The 19,178-nt window shown below is 43.7% G+C and overlaps 1 protein-coding gene across 1 annotated transcript in view; it reads left to right on the forward strand.

Moving 5' to 3' along the window:
* Positions 1–19,178, forward strand: part of LOC121542178 (metal transporter CNNM4) — a 33,078-nt gene that overhangs the window by 7,751 nt on the left and 6,149 nt on the right. Inside the window, exons 3-6 of the mRNA XM_045208273.1 lie at positions 1,723–1,860; positions 2,172–2,341; positions 9,180–9,276; positions 14,930–15,019. Of these exons, the coding sequence (XP_045064208.1) occupies positions 1,723–1,860; positions 2,172–2,341; positions 9,180–9,276; positions 14,930–15,019 (495 nt within the window). The remainder of the gene's footprint in view (positions 1–1,722; positions 1,861–2,171; positions 2,342–9,179; positions 9,277–14,929; positions 15,020–19,178) is intronic.

Genomic DNA, 19,178 nt, shown 5'->3' on the forward strand with positions numbered 1-19,178 from the left:
AAATTTTCTTCGTTTCTTTAGACCTGTCTAAAATAAATAATGGATTTATTGTGAAGGTGTAGGCTATATTACACAGATTTATTATACTTTTTTAAATGTAGATGTTCCAAAGGTCTGCATCAGTGGCTTGTAGGCTGTGTGTGGAAGCCAGGAGATGCTAAATGTGTTTATGTTGATTTACGGTCAATTACCGTGAGACCGACAGTTATTTGCTTGACAATCACCGGTTGATTAAATTTCGTGACCGCCACAACCCTACTCAGGCCTAAAAAGTCCAGCCCGGTAAATCAGCAGATTGAACCCAAATGACCTTAGTCAACAACTGTCTGTTCACAAAGTGTAGCGTAAACCCAGTCTCAACCACCCTGTAGCACTCACGTCGGTAGCCATGAAATGCTTTGAAAGGCTGGTCATGGCTCACATCAACACCATCATCCCGGAAACCCTAGACCCACTCCAATTTGCATGCCGCCCTAACAGATCCACAGATGACGCAATCTCAATTGCACTCCACACTGCCCTTTCCCACCTGGACAAAAGGAACACCTATGTGAGAATGCTGTTCATTGACTACAGCTCAGCGTTCAACACCATCATGCCAACAAAGCTCATCACTAAGCTAAGGACCCTGGGACTAAACACCTCCCTCTGCAACTGGATCCTGGACTTCCTGATGGGCAGCCCCCAGGTGGTAAGGGTAGGCAACAACACATCTGCCACACTGATCCTCAACACTGGGACCCCTCAGGGGTGCGTGCTTAGTCCCCTCCTGTACTCCCTGTTCACCCACGACTGCGTGGCAAACCACGACTCCAACACCATCATTAAGTTTGCTGACGACACAACAGATCACCAACAACGATGAGACAGCCTATAGGGATGAGGTCAGAGACCTGGCAGTGTGGTGCCAGGACAACAACCTCTCCCTCAATGTGAGCAAACAAAGGAGCCGCACCATTGAGAGCATCCTGACCGGTTGCATCACCGCCTGGTATGGCAACTGCTCGACATCCGACCGTAAGGCGCTACAGAGGGTAGCGTGTACGGCCCAGTACATCACAGGTGCCAAGCTTCCTGCCATCCAGGACCTATATACTAGGCGGTGTCAGAGGAAGACCCAAAAAATTGTCAAAGACTCCAGTCACCCAAGTCATAGACTGTTCTCTCTGCTACCGCACGGCAAGCGGTACCGGAGCGCCAAGTCTAGGTCCAAAAGGCTCCTTAACAGCTTCTACCCCAAGCCATAAGACTGCTGAACAATTAATCAAATGGCCACCTGGACTATTTACATTTACCCCCCTCTTTGTTTTTACACTGCTGTTACTCGCTGTTGATTATCTATGCATAGTCACTTTACCCCAACCTACCTGAAGACATAAACCAACACGGTGTAAATCACAATAAAACAAATGAAATAACGGTTGGAAAAAGTTGTAATCACTCAATCGAATCCGCCAAGAACAGAAAGGCCACGGAGAACAGTGGAGACCAACGGAGATGGGTAGTCCAACAATAGACATTAGTTGATCCGATCCATGTTGTTACACACTTTCACGCTTCTGAACTGAGGGTTGAACACTACCTCATTCCCACCACTGTCAACCGCCTTTTGTGCAGCTGATGCTGGCTTTTTAATATGGAATTAAAAGGGAAGCGCCCCATCGGGAGATGAAGCACTGAGACGGTTCACTAAACATGTTAGTTGCTGTTTTCTCTCTCCAGCTGACAATAGGAACAGAAAGAAGGTGGACCCTAACAAGAGAACACGTGACTTCTCTGCCTTTAAACACACGGAGAACGAGTGCAAGGTGAAGATCTCTCCCCAGCTGATGCTGGCTGCTCATCGCTTCCTGGCTACAGGTGAGTGGGCTATAATAAAGCACGTATGAGCCTTTATAATGTCTTATAATCATGTTTATAATAAATGGTCTCTCTAAATCAAGGAAAGTATCTATTTGTATCAACCAAACGGCCGGTATTTAGGCTGGATGATTGAGATTAGACATAATTCTCATAACAAGTCTTATGATGCATTATAACCGCATCCTAATGCAAAATACAGCCTTTAAGTGTTACCGATCTGTCTGAATTGAAGGCGCTATCTGTAAGTCTGATTTCCGGGTGTGTCTCTCTCCCCATTCAACCCTTACCCCTTTTCTCCTTTCCTACAGAGGTGAGTCTGTTCAGTCCCTGTCAGGTCACTGAGAAGGTGTTACTGAGGATCCTGCGCCACCCTGATGTCATCCAGGAGATCAAATTCAATGACAGTGACAAGCGCTCCGCTCTGCACTACATCTACCAGAGAGGCAAACCTGTCGACTACTTCATACTCATACTGCAGGTACGCAGTACATGCTCTCATTCTCTCACACTCACACACTTACACCTCTACATCTAGCAGAGGCAAACGTATATCAACTCCTTCATACTCCTACTGCAGGTACACTCACACGCGTGCAAAAACACACACGCACTTCAACTCCAATACCACATTGTGGCATCTATCCTTATCTTACAGGTAGACTGCTCACTTACAACTTGAAACATGCACACGCAATCTGTCCGAAATCTGACTTGCCTACTACTTAATAAAACGGTGTACTAATTGTACTACATACTATTTAGAATGTACTGTTTAGTAAAATCGAATGCAGTAAGTGACAAATATCAACATACTACTCATCCATACTGAGAATGCGTCATCTAATGCGTAATTGCGTTGATTCCTGCCATTTGTTCATTCTGGTAAAGCTTGTCACCATATCTGATTATCAGCTGTTGTCAAACACACGTGGGTCTCGAAAGATTATTCTCTTCCTCGATAGTGTGCAGCAAATTCTACTAGATGAAAAGCCGAAATGAGTATGACATCCTTGCATTTAAAGCATAAAACATTTTTGAAATTTCACATACAGTAAAATGTTCTATTTTCGCATACCCAAAATCTCTACTATTTAGAACGCAGGTACCGGTATTCGGACACGGCCACAGACTTCTTGACTGTGAATTAGAGTCTACTGTGTGGTTCCTGTGGTGTAACTCAGCCTACTGGCTCTAGCTGATTAAGTGTACAGCACACGTGTACAATGTACAGAGCCCGGGAAAAGTCTACACACCCCTTGTACAGTGTTCAGATTTTTAGAAAATGATGAATTATGAGTTCTTTCCCCCTACAGATCTACTCCACACATTCAAAGTGCAAGAAAGTTAGAGAAATGAATGAAATAACACCCCAGAGTTAATATTTGGTAGAAGCGCCTTCGGCTGCCACACAACTCTCAGGGCAACCTATGTCCATTGGTTTTGACAAAATTGCCCAAGCTCAGTAAATTTGGTTGGGAATAATTTATGGACAGCAATGTTTAAACCTTGTCTGTTTTTTTTCAAGCAGATTGAAGTGCTTACGGGTGTGTATGTACTCTTGTGTGTATGCGCTTGTGTGTCAAGTGACCTTGTGTGACACTTAGCTGGGGGGCAGACCTGCCCTTCACTAATTGATCGCTTTTATGTAAGGAGAAACCGAAAGGGAGGAGGGGGAGGGAGGGAGGGAGGGAGGGAGGGAGAGGAGAAGACATGAGAAGAGTCAAGTGGAAAAAGAAGGAAGGAGAAGAGACGATTAGAGAGAGAGAGAATATTCTCATAAGAATCACATCCCTGTTTAAGTCAGCACTGTGCTGCATCAGGCACACACACATTAGTCTAATCTGACTGCAGACCGTCAAAGCCTTCAGTGTTTAGACTAGTATGTTTACCTAACCCACACACACAGACACACTGCCCCACAGAGCACATCATTAAATCATAGCCTGGAGTTCCGCTCCCTTAATGTCGGTCGGGCCAAGGTTACCCCTCCCCCTCACACACACACCCTACCCCGTGCTGATTCGCTGGGGGGATTACCCAGATCACCCTGGGGAAGAGATGGGGGCGATGAGTCTTAAACGGCCCTGGGTTATTAGTCATTTCAGCATGACTGTCAGTGTGTGTAATTGTGCAAGGTTTTAATCTCTTCTGAGAAAGGGCAAAGCACTACAAGTGTACATACCATAGCCTACCACAGTACACACAGACAATACATCAACACAACACATAGACCAGGGGTACTCAAGTACTATTTATTGTTTACGTAGCCCCCCCCGCTGACACCCAAATAGCTGCCGACGTGATTCATGATCTTGTATCCCAGGCTGAGACCGAGTCACCTGAAGCAGAAACGCTAATCATGGGAAACTTTAACATGTGCAGTCTATCTGAACATTTACCATCATATCAGCAAAATGTTACATGTCCTACCCAAAATGAAGCCTGTCTGGACCTCTGTTATGGTAACATCCCAGGTGCGCATTTTCCCAAGGCGCTACCCAATCTTAGGGGTTCGGATCATAACATGGTTCAGCTCATCCCAGTCTACAAACCTCGTTTGCAGTGAGAGAAGGCTAAAAAGGTGGAGATTGAAAGCTGGACTCCTGAAGCTAGTGAAGTCCTCCAGGACTGTTTTGAGTCCACTGACTGGGCGGCCCTGACGGACAGCGCCAATGACCTGGAAGAGGCAGTGGATACTGTCTCAGAGTACATCCGTTTCTGTGAGGATCTCGTTATTCCCAAAAAGAAAGTCAACATCTTCCCCATTAATAAACCGTGGGTAACTCGGGAATTAAGAGCTCCTCAACCAGAAACAACGAGTGTTTTAAATCAGGTGGCAGTAAAGAGGAAAGGAAAAAGAATCAGAGGTGACTCAAAAGCAAAGTCAACGAGTGCAAGGCAGCATACAAAGACAAATTAGAAAACCTTTTCATGGACAAGGACAGCAGGAAAGCCTGGCAAGGGCTACAAACCATCACAGGCTACAAACCAATGAGACATTGTATGACCGTCGAAAATTTGAAAAGTTTCTATTATAGGTTTGACGTGTGATTTTACTTCGCAGCAGAAAGTGGCCTTGGACTGTACAGACAGCATACCAGCTGTTGATATACAGATCTCTCTGAATGACGTCAAGCAATACTTTCAATGTGTCAACCCACGAAAATCATATGGTCCAGGCGGCATCAGCAGCAAGGCACTTCAGGCATGTGCAGACCAGCTCGCATTACCGTTCCAGAAGCTGTCCCAGCTGTCACTGAACTGTGGGAGAATTCCAGACTTATGGAAGAAGTCTGCTGATTGTCCCAGTACCTAAAAACAACAGGCCAAAAGAAAAGAACAAAAAGATCTGTACCTATGAAATGTTTGGAAAAACAAATTCAAAAACAAATTCTCTCTGGTCTCCCATCCCAATTAGATCCAAACCAATTCGCCTACCGTGCCTCCAGGGGTGTTGATGATGCGTTACTGGTCATGCTGAACAATATCTACAAACGTTTAGAAAAGGCAAATAGCCTAGTGAAAATTGTGTTCATTGACTTCAGTGACGCGTTTAAAACCATCCAAACCCACCTACTGGTGGACAAGCTGGTGAATTTGGGTGTCAACTCTCTACTGATCGAGTGGATTAATAGTTTCCTTGTGAACCGTACTCAACAAGTGAAGTTGAACACTGTCATCTCTAAATCTGGAACGGTGAATACGGGATCCCGTCAAGGTTGCATACTTTCACTGATACTGTACACACTGTACACAAACGATTGTCAAGCCTTCGATTCAGCCCACAATTTCTTTAAATATGCAGATGACATCACTGTTGTGGGTTTTCCTCACCCAGACCAAGCCTCTCTTCAAGGTTTCACAGAGAAACAACAAAATTCGTCCTGTGGTGCGCAGATAACTTGAAATAAATTTTAAGAAAACAAAAGAGATGGAAATTGATTTCGGAAGGAGCAAAACTCCCCTACCCCCTACGAAGATCAATGGGGAATCAGTCGATTGAGTGACCACATATAAATACCTGGTAATCGAAATAGACAATAAACTGAAATTCAATGACTGCCTTTGCAAAGATAAAGACATTGCAACAGAGAATGTTTTTTTTACAAAAACTGAACCATTTTAATGTCCACCACCATATCTTAAAAATGTTCTATAAATCTGTCCTGCAGAGTGTGCTGTCCTTTGGTCTGATATGCGTGTTTGGAAACATGTGAGTGCAAGACCAAATCAAGCTTCAGCGCTTGATTAAGACGGCGGCAAGGATAATTGGTATAGATCAAGAATCAGCCATCAGTACACAAACCTCCTAAAACTTGAAAGCATTTTACAGGAAAGATCCCCTTCACATCGGCAGCCGGACAAGGGGAAAGAGACTTCTTAAAAATACAATTACAACAGATAGATATGGGGACTCTTTTATTCCAACAGCCATTAGGTTGTATAATAGATAGTCTGTTGGTCCCTCGAGTGTATAGCATATTACACTTTCACTTTAAATGTGTAGCTTTGGCACTTTTAATGAATTCTGTTGTGTGGTTTCTGTGGTTTTCATGTTTATGTACCGTCTTTTTAAGCACATGGGATAATAAAGTTGACCTGAATCTGAAGTATTTGAGAAGGTCCTGTCACACACATTTCCTAGGTGGCAAAGGTCCGGATGGATAATGTAATTTATCGGCGTAGTAACAAACCTCCACCTCGCAACCCATGCGACCTCAAACTGTTCACACCTCTCTTGTTGGCAGAGAGAACATTTTGTAGTTTTAAAGCTAATTTCCTGCAATTCTTCACATTTTGCATGCAGCAGAGATATTTTTTGCTGTTTTTAAAGCTAATTTCCTGCAATTCTACACATTCTTCCATGTCTTATGTGTGTTTACAGTGAGGGAAAAAAGTATTTGATCCCCTGCTTATTTTGTAAGTTTGCCCACTGACAAAGACATGATCAGTCTATACATTTAATGGTAGGTTTATTTGAACAGTGAGAGACAGAATAACAACAACAAAAATCCAGAAAAATGCATGTCAAAAATGTTATGAATTGATTTGCATTTTAAAGAGGGAAATTAGTATTTGACCCCTCTGCAAAACATGACTTAGTACTTGGTGCAAAACCCTTGTTGGCAATCACAGAGGTCAGACATTTCTTGTAGTTGTCCACCAGGTTTGCACACATCTCAGGAGGGATTTTGTCCCACTCCTCTTTGCAGATCTTCTCCAAGTCATTAAGGTTTCGAGGCTGACGTTTGGCAACTCGAACCTTCAGCTCCCTCCACAGATTTTCTATGGGATTAAGGTCTGGAGACTGGCTAGGCCACTCCAGGACCTTAATGTGCTTCTTCTTGAGCCACTCCTTTGTTGCCTTGGCCGTGTGTTTTGGGTTATTGTCATGCTGGAATACCCATCCACGACCCATTTTCAATGCCCTGGCTGAGGGAAGGAGGTTCTCAACCAAGATTTGACGGTACATGGCCCCGTCCTTCGTCCCTTTGATGCGGTGAAGTTGTCCTGTCCCCTTAGCAGAAAAACACCCCCAAAGCATAGTTTCCACCTCCATGTTTGACGTTGGGGATGGTGTTCTTGGGGTCATAGGCAGCATTCCTCCTCCTCTAAACACAGCGAGTTGAGTTGATGCCAAAGAGCTCGATTCTGGTCTCATCTGACCACAACACTCTCACCCAGTTCTCCTCTGAATCATTCAGATGTTCATTGGCAAACTTCAGACGGGCCTGTATATGTGCTTTCTTGAGCAGGGGGACCTTGCGGGCACTGCAGCATTTCAGTCTTTCACGGCGTAGTGTGTTACCAATTTTTTCTTGGTGATTATGGTCCCAGCTGCCTTGAGATCATTGACAAGATCCTCCCGTGTAGTTCTGGGCTGATTCCTCACCGTTCTCATGATCATTGCAACTTCACGAGGTGAGATCATGCATGGAGCCCCAGGCCGAGGGAGATTGACAGTTATTTTGTGTTTCTTCCATTTGCAAATAATCGCACCAACTGTTGTCACCTTCCCACCAAGCTGCTTGGCGATGGTCTTGTAGCCCATTCCAGCCGTGTGTAGGTCTACAATCTTGTCCCTGACATCCTTGGAGAGCTCTTTGGTCTTGGCCATGGTGGAGAGTTTGGAATCTGATTGTTTGATTGCTTCTGTGGACAGGTGTCTTTTATACAGGTAACAAGCAGAGATTAGGAGCACTCCCTTTTAAGAGTGTGCTCCTAATCTCAGCTCGTTACCTGTATAAAAGACACCTGGGAGCCAGAAATCTTTCTGATTGAGAGGGGGTCAAATACTTATTTCCCTCATTAAAATGCAAATCAATTTATAACATTTTTGACATGCATTTTTCTGGATTTCTGTTGTTGTTATTCTGTCTCTCACTGTTCAAATAAACCTACCATTAAAATTATAAACTGATCATGTCTTTGTCAGTGGGCAAACGTACAAAATCAGCAGGGGATCAAATACTTTTTTCCCTCACTGTATATGATACCATGAGTCGAAGCCCGACCGTGTAAAAAAAAAAAAACGGATTATTTTCTGTGCCTTTGTTGTTGACCCCCAAGCTGACACAGTGCAGATACAGGTACAGCAACATGAGCACAGTTACTTTGGTTTCACCATTCAGGATGGTGTGCGTGTTTGTCTGTGCACGGTTGTGTGTGTGTCATCTGTTGGGGGTCATTGGGATGTGTTTTGCCAGGGCACATTGGCATTAGACTGTGTGTGTGTGTGTGTGTGTGTGTGTGTGTGACACTGGAACCTCAGCATGCACACCTGCACTGTGATATAATATTGATGAGACTGCCAGGGTTTTCTTTTACCTTGGTAGGAGGACTCAGTCATAGAATCATAGCAGATAGATCAGACATCACTCTAGCAGTAGAAATAGAATCATAATAATAAATAATTATCATGTTATAATAATCCTGGTCAGAAATCCTGTCTTCAGATTTTCAGACTTAACTTGACGACTGCATAAATCATGTATTGATGTCAATGGAGTTAGGATTTGGCCCTTTGTGGATAGATCAATGCTAACACAGCATACTTTAAAAAGTTGAATGTAGAAACATAGTAGAAACGCTGCATCTTGTATGTTCACTTTGTCCAACTGAGATCTGTGTGTGTGTGTTAATGTATATGAAATAAAGGTAGAGACCTGCACACTGATGAATGCTCTCGCAGTTTTATTGTGCAAACTACTCATCAGTGTGCGGGTATCTATCTTTATTTAATTGGTTTACTTTTTCTTCCCAGCACCTGCAAGTCACTGGTCACTGCTTTGATGCTCTTCCTGTGTGCTCCTCAGGGGCGAGTGGAGGTGGAGGCTGGAAACGAGAACATGAAGTTTGAGACAGGACCCTTCTCCTACTACGGCGTCATGGCTCTTAGCTCTCCGTCACTGGGTGAGCACACACACACGTAATGTATATATGATCAGACCACAGACACAAGCAATGCACATAAACATTGGCACAGAGATACACACAGCCTCTCTCTCTTTCCCCCTTTTCTCTCTTTCTCCCCCTTTCTCTCTCATACACACTTGCAGAAACACAAACAATGTGATAACGCTCTGCGCGCTTGCCTCTCTTTCTGTCTAAACTTGTTTCAGAAAGCATTTCGAGCCTTACATTTCCCCAGTATGGTTCAGTTTTATTCCTAAAACACCAGCTTCATTGACCAACATCCAGAAATGCTCAACTCAAACACACACACACACACACACACACACACCAGAGGGGATAGGGTAACTGCTCCTACTAGCACTGTGCACAGCTCACAATGAGGTGTGTGTGTTGGCAAAGCTCACACGTAGGTGAGTGTGTGTGTGTGTGTGTAATCACTTAGGTTTTAGGAGATCCAACAGACAGAAATGTGATCCACAGCTGATGTAGTAAACAGGTAAGAAACGCACACCAGTGTTACCTAGGGCTGTTACGGTGACCGTATTACCGCCACACCGGCGGTCACGAGTCATGAAGGCAGTCAAATTCCACGTGACCGTTTAGTCACTGTAATTAGGCTTCTCCAAGCTCTGATGCTGCTGATGGTCATTAGTAGCCTACCAAACTTGCTAACTGCCTGGTACTCAGCAATCTATTGTCCCTCTAATCACTCTGACATCAATGCAAATGTAATCGAAAATCTTATCAAACACTTCATGAGAGCCCATGAGATCATGTTGCGCAACATTTCTATAGGCTATGCAATTGCGTGAGAAAACAGAGTGATGGCCTCTTAAAAAGAGTAGGATCCCATCAGCTTTCTATAGACTAGGCCTACTATATTTATTTCTCAACTTTCCTAATATTAAGCACATTGCTTATCTTTAAAACAGGAGTATAGCTTACCTGGCTGGCATGAAAATGAACCAAGGGAAAAGCATCCTCCATTCGCAATTTTAAGTGCATAGATGACATGTATTTTTTCCCCTGCCCTTGTTTCAAGACAGGTGCATGATTATGGTCCATTCTAAATCAAAACAAATTTCACACATATATTATTTAGTATACAGTGGCTTGCGGAAGTATTCACCCCCCTTGGCATTTTTCCTATTTTGTTGCCTTACAACCTGGAATTAAAATTGATTTTTGTGAGGTTTGTATCATTTGATTTACACAACATGCCTACCACTTTGAAGATGCAAAATATTTTTTTGTGTGAAACAAACAAGAAATAAGACAAAAAAACAGAACTTGAGCATGCATAACTATTCACCCCCCCAAAGTCAATACTTTGTAGAGCCACCTTTTGCAGCAATTACTGCTGCATGTCTCTTGGGGTATGTCTCTATAAGCTTGGCACATCTAGCCACTGGGATTTTTGCCCATTCTTCAAGGCAAATATTATTATTTATTATTATTATTATTTAAAACTGCTCCAGCTCCTTCAAGTTGGATGGGTTCCGCTGGTGTACAGCAATCTTTAAGTCATACCACAGTTTCTCAATTGGATTGAGATCTGGGCTTTGACTAGGCCATTCCAAGACATTTAAATGTTTCCCCTTAAGCCACTCAAGTGTTGCTTTAGCAGTATGCTTAGGGTCATTGTCCTGCTGGAAGGTGAACCTCTGTCCCAGTCTCAAATCTCTGGAAGACTGAAACAGGTTTCCCTCAAGAATTTCCCTGTATTTAGCACCATCCATCATTCCTTCAATTTTGACCAGTTTCCCAGTCCCCACCGATGAAAAACATCACCACAGCATGATGCTGCCACCACCATGCTTCACTGTGGGGATGGTGTTCTCTGGGTCATGAGAGGTGTTGGGTTTGCGCCAGACAGCGTTTTCCTTTATGGCCAAAAAGCTCAATTTTAGTCTCATCTGCCCGGAGTACCTTCTTCGATATGTTTGGGGAGTCTCCCACATGCCTTTTGGTGAGCACCAAACGTGTTTGCTTATTTTTTTCTTAAAGCAATGGCTTTTTTCTGGCCACTCTTCCGTAAAGCCCAGCTCTGTGGAATGTACGGCTTAAAGTGGTCCTATGGACAGATACTCCAATCTCCGCTGTGGAGCTTTGCAGCTCCTTCAGGGTTATCTTTGGTCTCTTTGCTGCCTCTCTGATTAATGCCCTCCTTGCCTGGTCCGTGAGTTTTGGTGGGCGGCCCTCTCTTGGCAGGTTTGTTGTGGTGCCATATTCTTACCATTTGTTAATAATGGATTTAATGGTGCTCCGTGGGATGTTCAAAGTTTCAGATATTTTTTATAACCCAACCCTGATCTGTACTTCTCCACAACTTTGTCCCTGACCTGTTTGGAGAGCTCCTTGGTCTTCATGGTGCCGCTTGCTTGGTGGTGCCCCTTGCTTAGTGGTGTTGCAGACTCTGGGGCCTTTCAGAACAGGTGTATATATATACTGAGATCATGTGACAGATCATGTGACACTTAGATTGCACACAGGTGGACTTTATTTAACTAATTATGTGACTTCTGAAGGTAATTGGTTACACCAGATCTTATTTAGGGGCTTCATAGCAAAGGGGGTGAATACATATGCATGCACCACTTTTCCGTTATTTATTTATTTGAATTTTTTTGAAACAAGTTCTTTTTTTCATTTCACTTCACCAATTTGGACTATTTTGTGTATGTCCATTACATGAAATCCAAATAAAAATCCATTTAAATTACAGGTTGTAATGCAACAAAATAGGAAAAATGCCAAGGGGGATGAATACTTTTGCAAGGCACTGTATGTAAAGACAAGATTAAATCAAGAATAGTCTGATGGGTGACAATGTTAGCCTATCACTTGTGAATTATATATTATCACTTGTGAATGATGCCAAGTGTAAGGCAAGAAACAATGCCTTTTTTTGTGACTTTTTCGAATCACACCTCATGTAGCTTAGCCCATAGGCCTATATGTTTTTGATAAGGTTTGTATCACAACTAAAGTGGCCAAATAACTTCTTAAATTAAGCACATTAATCCACTTTACAAGGGGTGTAGAGCCTAACTGGCGTACATAAGCAGCGTGTGAGTTTCAAGTTTGGGGAAGATCATTTTCACCATTAAAATGCACCTTTTATAATAAAAGCGAAACATGCATAATCGCATTTGCGGTCACTTTTGATAATGGTGTTTTCCCGCTAATGTAACATTCGCGCTTATAGCCTACTGCCGTGTGCGCGTATCTGCGCTTATAATGTTAAGAAATAGCCTAATAGTTTATCAACATTTTAAGCTAAACATTCTGATCTGTTGCGTCAGCCTCATTGCTTAAAATAGTTTTTTTGACACTAGTGGTTGTAATAATTTGGGATCTATCGCATCCCACAACTGTCCCAGACTATGTTTGGAATATTTATTTCTCACAAAGAATAGAATAGGTCAACTTTTGTACTATGGGGGATAGTAGATTGACATAGGCTAGTGCTTTTGCTGTTCGTTAGGCATACTCATCTTGTTGTCTGACGAATAGTAAATGTGGACATTTCTTCCAACATCTTCAATATGCGCCTCGGAATTGGATAAGGACACGCGCAGTTGCGTCCCCGATGTGTCTGTCTTCATTTGTAGCCTGTGAGAAAGACCCGATCACGTGATGGAGAGCCATGTGAGTGAGAGGTGCTTCAGAGCACGCAGCACTCAGGACCAAGGGCACAACGGCCACTGGCCACAAAAGGCATGTATTTTATTAGGGTCCATTGCGGCCACACAAAGGGGATGCTGCCTAGGAAATTTGTGGCATTATCAAGTTCTTGTCAAATTGTGAATGAGAGACTGATGAAGTGTGTACAGCCTGCGCAAAAAACTAAGCAAAGATCATGCCTTTCAAGCGACTTTTTTCAAATCATCATTAGTCGCATCATGTAGACTTACAATGTATTAAAATTCAAAACATACAGCCCAACATTTGTAGAACAACTAAAGTTACATTAATAACTCTAAATTAAGCATATAGGAATACCTATTTCTTTGTTAACCTCTCAACACAGAATAGCCGCATGTGCGCACTCCCTCAAATTGTTTGGAGAAAATATCCTTTCTGTTTTATTCAGCTTTGTTCAATTGTATTCTTCATACTATAAAATAATGCCACGGAATTCTAAGCAAATCTTGTCTGCTAAATGAACTAGTGTAGCCCACAGCCATATGGCATAGCCAGATCAGGGCCTAACATAAGGACAACTCAGAGTATGCTCTTATGTTCTTCTGAAATAGAATACATTTTCTTCATATCATGTTTCTTTAGACCTGTCTAAAATAAATAATGGATTTATTGTGAAGGTGTAGGCTTTATTACATGGATTTATGTAGATGTTCCAAAGGTCTGCATCAGTGGCTTGTAGGCTATGTGTGGAAGCCAGGAGATGCTAAATGTGTTTGTTAATTTACAGTCAGTTACCGTGAGACCGACAGTTATTTGCTTGACAATCACCGGCTGACGAAATTCCGTGACCGCCACAGCCCTAGTGTCACCTATAAAGGAGAATGTGTGTGTGTGTGTGTGTGTGTGTGTGTGTGTCTGTGTCTGTGCCAGTGCCAGTGCCAATGACGGGGGTGTGTGCATATCTGAAAGAGCTTAGTTGGCAGGAGGGTGATGATGCCACAGTGCTGGAACTGTGATGCCAACCATGGGTAGTGTCGGATCCTAATGGGTGTCACACACACATTCTGATACATAGAGCAGTGTTTAGTCCCAGGTCAGGACACTTTAGCTCTAGAAGTTTAGATGGGAGAGAAATGGATTGCTGAGGCCAGATGCTTTAGAAACACTGATGACACCTAGTGGCCAGATACCAGTATGACCAGCAGCCATAGCTGCTCTGAAAGATATTGCAGTATAATCAATGTAGAGATGCTGTAAGTCATAGAAATGGATGGAGATATGCTGTCAGTAGTGTAATACTCCTGTAGATGGTGCTACACATGCAGGCATTAGCAGAGTAGGTTCTGGTTGTCAAAAGCCTTTAAATGTTAAATCCTGAGATTACAGTTACATGACAACTGGTTCTCTTCTCTTTTCTCTCTCTCTCTCTCTCTCTCTCTCTCTCTCTCTCTCCACCTCCAACTCTCTCTTTCTCTCCATCTCTCTCTCTGTGATAGTCTTCTCTGTGCTTTGTGTGCGCAGCATCAATGTAATGTGTGTGCGCATGCGCTATATGACGTGTACTGTACTACTGCCTACATGTGTCAAACTGTGTCCAACTCATGTCAGCGTCTGATGTCACTCAGCTACGCCCCTCCCATTGGTCAATCTGCCTCTTCCAATCTGACAGCAGGCCTTCGTTGACCTGTGAAAATGACGAGTCACCCGGGGAAAATCTGAAATTGCATTCTATCCACTATGTAGTGCACTACTTTATGCCATAGCCATATGTGGCTAATCCTGGCCAAAAGTAGTGCACTATAATAGGGAATAGAGTGCCATTTTGGACGCAGCCTCAGTGTATGGTTCATTAAATGATGTATTCAGGTGATAATGTCAAAGTGCTCTTTGAAGGAGAAAGGTGTGTCTTCAGGTCACAGGGCACCCTACAGTGCTGTTGGATGATTAAACGAGAGTGTCTCTCTCTCTCTCTCTCTCTCCCCTTCTCCCACCCCTCGCTCAGCCGTCACTCCCCCTCTCTCCCCCTCAGTGGCGTCCCCCCCTCCACGACGTCTCTCTTTAAAGAGATTCTCTCTGTTCTCTCGCTTCCCAGGTAAAGAACCAACCACCCTGAGGGAAGGGTAACATGAGGGAGGGAGGGGGTTTTCTGCCATGATCACCGTTTTAATTTCCCTGCCATCCTCTTCTTTAGAGCCCTGCTCCAGCAAGTACAACCTGATAGACAGACAGCCTAGAGATCCACTAGAATATCAATACTTTACAGTTATACCAAGTGTTTGACTTACCTGGTTTTCTTAGAAGTAGAATAAAATACGAAAACATTTTGCTCTTAACTCCCAAGATCTTATCCTTCTCTCATTCTGTGTTTGTTTTATTCCCTCTGGAAACCAAGGGGTGCAAAGCCTTAGTAATCTATTCAGGTCCTACTGTGAGTCGGCTATCGAGCTCTGGAGGAGAGCGTTAGTTATAGCAGGGTTTCCCAAACTCGGTCCTGAGGCCCCCCCTGGATGCACGTTTTGGTTTTTGCCCTAGCACTACACAGCTGATTCAAATAACCAACTCATCATCAAGCTTTGATGATTTGAATCAGCTTGGGAAACCCTGTTCTAACTAACGCTCTCCTCCAGTGCTCGATAGCCGAATCACAGGAACCTGGTTAAACCAGACTGAACACTGCGCTCATTATTGTTTCAGTTAACATTACAGGACTGTAATGGTTAAACGTTGAATGCCGCACGAGATGACAGTCAGCTGCGCTAATGCTAGCTAATAACGTAATGTTAGCATAATATTTGCGTAAATACTATTTAATTTACGCTCCACTATACCCTCTGGTGGAGTAGGATGGTATTGAATGAATAATAGTTTGGTGGACATGCCGGTCCTCTGCAGTGGTCTCTCTCTCTTAGTGACTGACTGAGGTGGTGTGGTGTTCTAACTGCAGTTCTTACTTGGCCGATAACTGCTGATGATGACAGCTGAGCCCTATGTGCTTTTGACAGATTGTATGCAACATCAGGTCACATCAGTGGGTTTGTCCTCAGTCAGCAGGACAGGACAGGGCAGAGCAGCCTGGGACAACGTCACTCAGTTTGACAGGCACTGTTCCTATAAGGTAAGGGTTAAGTTGGGGTTAAATGCATATTATGCATCTTTCCTTTCTTGCTTCCTTTCCTTCCTTGGTCTCTTCCTTGGAATACTCACTGATCTGGTTTCCTCAGTACTGCTTTCACCAATCAGTGACATGGAAGGATGGAAGGAAAGGAAGGAAGGATGCATTATCGTCATATTGCAGCAGGGTCAGGGACTTGACATTTTTCCAATTTCTTCAGACCTTTGGCAGAGCTGGACTACACAGTACAGATTGAGGAAGAGGGGGAATAGAGGAGGAAGGAAGAAACTTGCTGGATGGGGCTCTAGGTGGAGCCACTCTGCTCCACGGCACTACCTCTCATCTCTGACCTTTAACCCCTGATCCCTACTACCTAGTTGCCCTAACCACTGGTCCAGGGTCAGATGTTTCCTTATTACCCCATTGGTTACATTTTGGGTAATCTGATACTAGGTCTGTGGTTAAAGGCATCTTCTACCTCGTGCGACTACCTGATCCTGTCACTAGCATAGAATTAGAGTTCTATGGTCACTACTCACTCACTTCACATAAATCACCAAACTACTTCTGACCCACTCACTACTTCCTATACCAAATAGTTCCCTAACCCCTTCCCCTAGGCACTAGATCTGAAAAGAGCATCTACATATAGGCAATATGATGACAGTTCAACCCAGCCTACCAAAAGACAAGGTGATACTAGTACCATTTTGCCAATACCTATCCAATGTTTTTAGATGTGTGCCTAGAAGGAACGAGCTAGGGGTCGAAATTGGAACTGGGCATGCCTCACTCACTACACACTCCTTAACCCCAACTTACCCAACCACAAACTCACACACACAATTACGACCCCACCTCCCCCCATGCCAATCAGAGCCTCATTTGCATGGCAGGCCTGGCGAGCCACGGTGAATGCTCAGGAACACCAAACGCCCACAGGTGACTCGGTTAAGCACAGAACCATCGCTCTTGATCAAGGCTGTTGATTGGTTGCCATAATGCCATTTCTCCTGATCCTGGCTGTTGATTGGTCCCCATCACCCCCTATCCTATCCTTGATGTGATATGGGGAAGCCTGGCACCTGATATAATCACTCCCTCCCAGCATATACAGTGAGGGAAAAAAGTATTTGATCCCCTGCTGATTTTGTACGTTTGCCCACTGACAAAGACATGATCAGTCTATAATTTTAATGGTAGGTTTATTTGAACAGTGAGAGACAGAATAACAACAAACAAATCCAGAAAAACGCATGTCAAAAATGTTATGAATTGATTTGCATTTTAGCGAGGGAAATAAGTATTTCACCCCTCTGCAAAACATGACTTAGTACTTGGTGGCAAAACCCTTGTTGGCAATCACAGAGGTCAGATGTTTCTTGTAGTTGGCCACCAGGTTTGCACACATCTCAGGAGGGATTTTGTCCCACTCCTCTTTGCAGATCTTCTCCAAGTCCTTAAGGTTTCGAGGCTGACGTTTGGCAACTCGAACCTTCAGCTCCCTCCACAGATTTTCTATGGGATTAAGGTCTGGAGACTGGCTAGGCCACTCCAGGACCTTAATGTGCTTCTTCTTGAGCCACTCCTTTGTTGCCTTGGCCGTGTGTTTTGGGTCATTGTCATGCTGGAATACCCATCCACGACCCATTTTCAATGCCCTGGCTGAAGGAGGTTCTCAACCAAGATTTGACGGTACATGGCCCGTCCATCGTCCCTTTGATGCGGTGAAGTTCTCCTGTCCCCTTAGCAGAAAAACACCCCCAAAGAATAATGTTTCCACCTCCATGTTTGACGGTGGGGATGGTGTTCTTGGGGTCATAGGCAGCATTCCTCCTCCTCTAAACACGGCGAGTTGAGTTGATGCCAAAGAGCTCGATTCTGGTCTCATCTGACCACAACACTTTCACCCAGTTCTCCTCTGAATCATTCAGATGTTCATTGGCAAACTTCAGATGGGCCTGTATATGTGCTTTCTTGAGCAGGGGGACCTTGCGGGCACTGCAGGATTTCAGTCCTTCCCGGCGTAGTGTGGTACCAATTGTTTTCTTGGTGACTATGGTCCCAGCTGCCTTGACATCATTGACAAGATCCTCCCGTGTAGTTCTGGGCTGATTCCTCACCGTTCTCATGATCATTGCAACTCCACGTGGTGAGATCTTGCATGGAGCCCCAGGCCGAGGGAGATTGACAGTTCAGTTGTGTTTCTTCCATTTGCGAATAATCGCGCCAACTGTTGTCACCTTCTCACCAAGCTGCTTGGCGATGGTCTTGTAGCCCATTCCAGCCTTGTGTAGGTCTACAATCTTGTCCCTGACATCCTTGGAGAGCTCTTTGGTCTTGGCCATGGTGGAGAGTTTGGAATCTGATTGATTGATTGCTTCTGTGGACAGGTGTCTTTTATACAGGTAACAAGCTGAGATTAATCTCAGCTCGTTACCTGCATAAAATACACCTGGGAGCCAGAAATCTTTCTGATTTGAGAGGGGGTCAAATACTTATTTCCCTCATTAAAATTCAAATCAATTTATAACATTTTTGACATGCGTTTTTCTGGATTTTTTTGTTATTCTGTCTCTCACTGTTCAAATAAACCTACCATTAAAATTATAGACTGATCATTTCTTTGTCAGTGGGCAAACGTACAAAATCAGCAGGGGATCAAATACTTTTTTCCCTCACTGTAATCATCATATAACCCCATCCTCCTCTGTAAACACCAATCATACTCAACCTGCATCTTTGGGTGTGCATACGTTTGTGTTGCTGTGTTGTGCATATACTTGTTGCTCTGTGTGATGCTGTGTGTGTATGCATTTGCATTGCTGTGTGTACAATGTGAAAAGGTATTGACCTCTTTCAGACATTCTCTATTTTTGCATATATTTAACACTGATTGTTATCAGATCTTCAACCAAAACCTAATATTAGATAAAGGGAACCTGAGTGAACAAATAACACAAAATGGTGATACTTATTTCGTTTCTTTAATAAACAAACTTATGCAGCACCCAATGCCCCTGTGTATTTGCACCCTTACACTCGTGAACTGGTTGTGCCACCTTTATCTACAGTGGCTGCAACCAAACGCTTCCTGTAGTCTCTCACACAGCTATGGAGGAATTTTTGCCCACTCTCC

The sequence above is a fragment of the Coregonus clupeaformis genome, chromosome 27 (assembly GCF_020615455.1).
Source record: "Coregonus clupeaformis isolate EN_2021a chromosome 27, ASM2061545v1, whole genome shotgun sequence".
In the NCBI taxonomy this organism is placed as follows: Eukaryota; Metazoa; Chordata; class Actinopteri; order Salmoniformes; family Salmonidae; genus Coregonus; species Coregonus clupeaformis.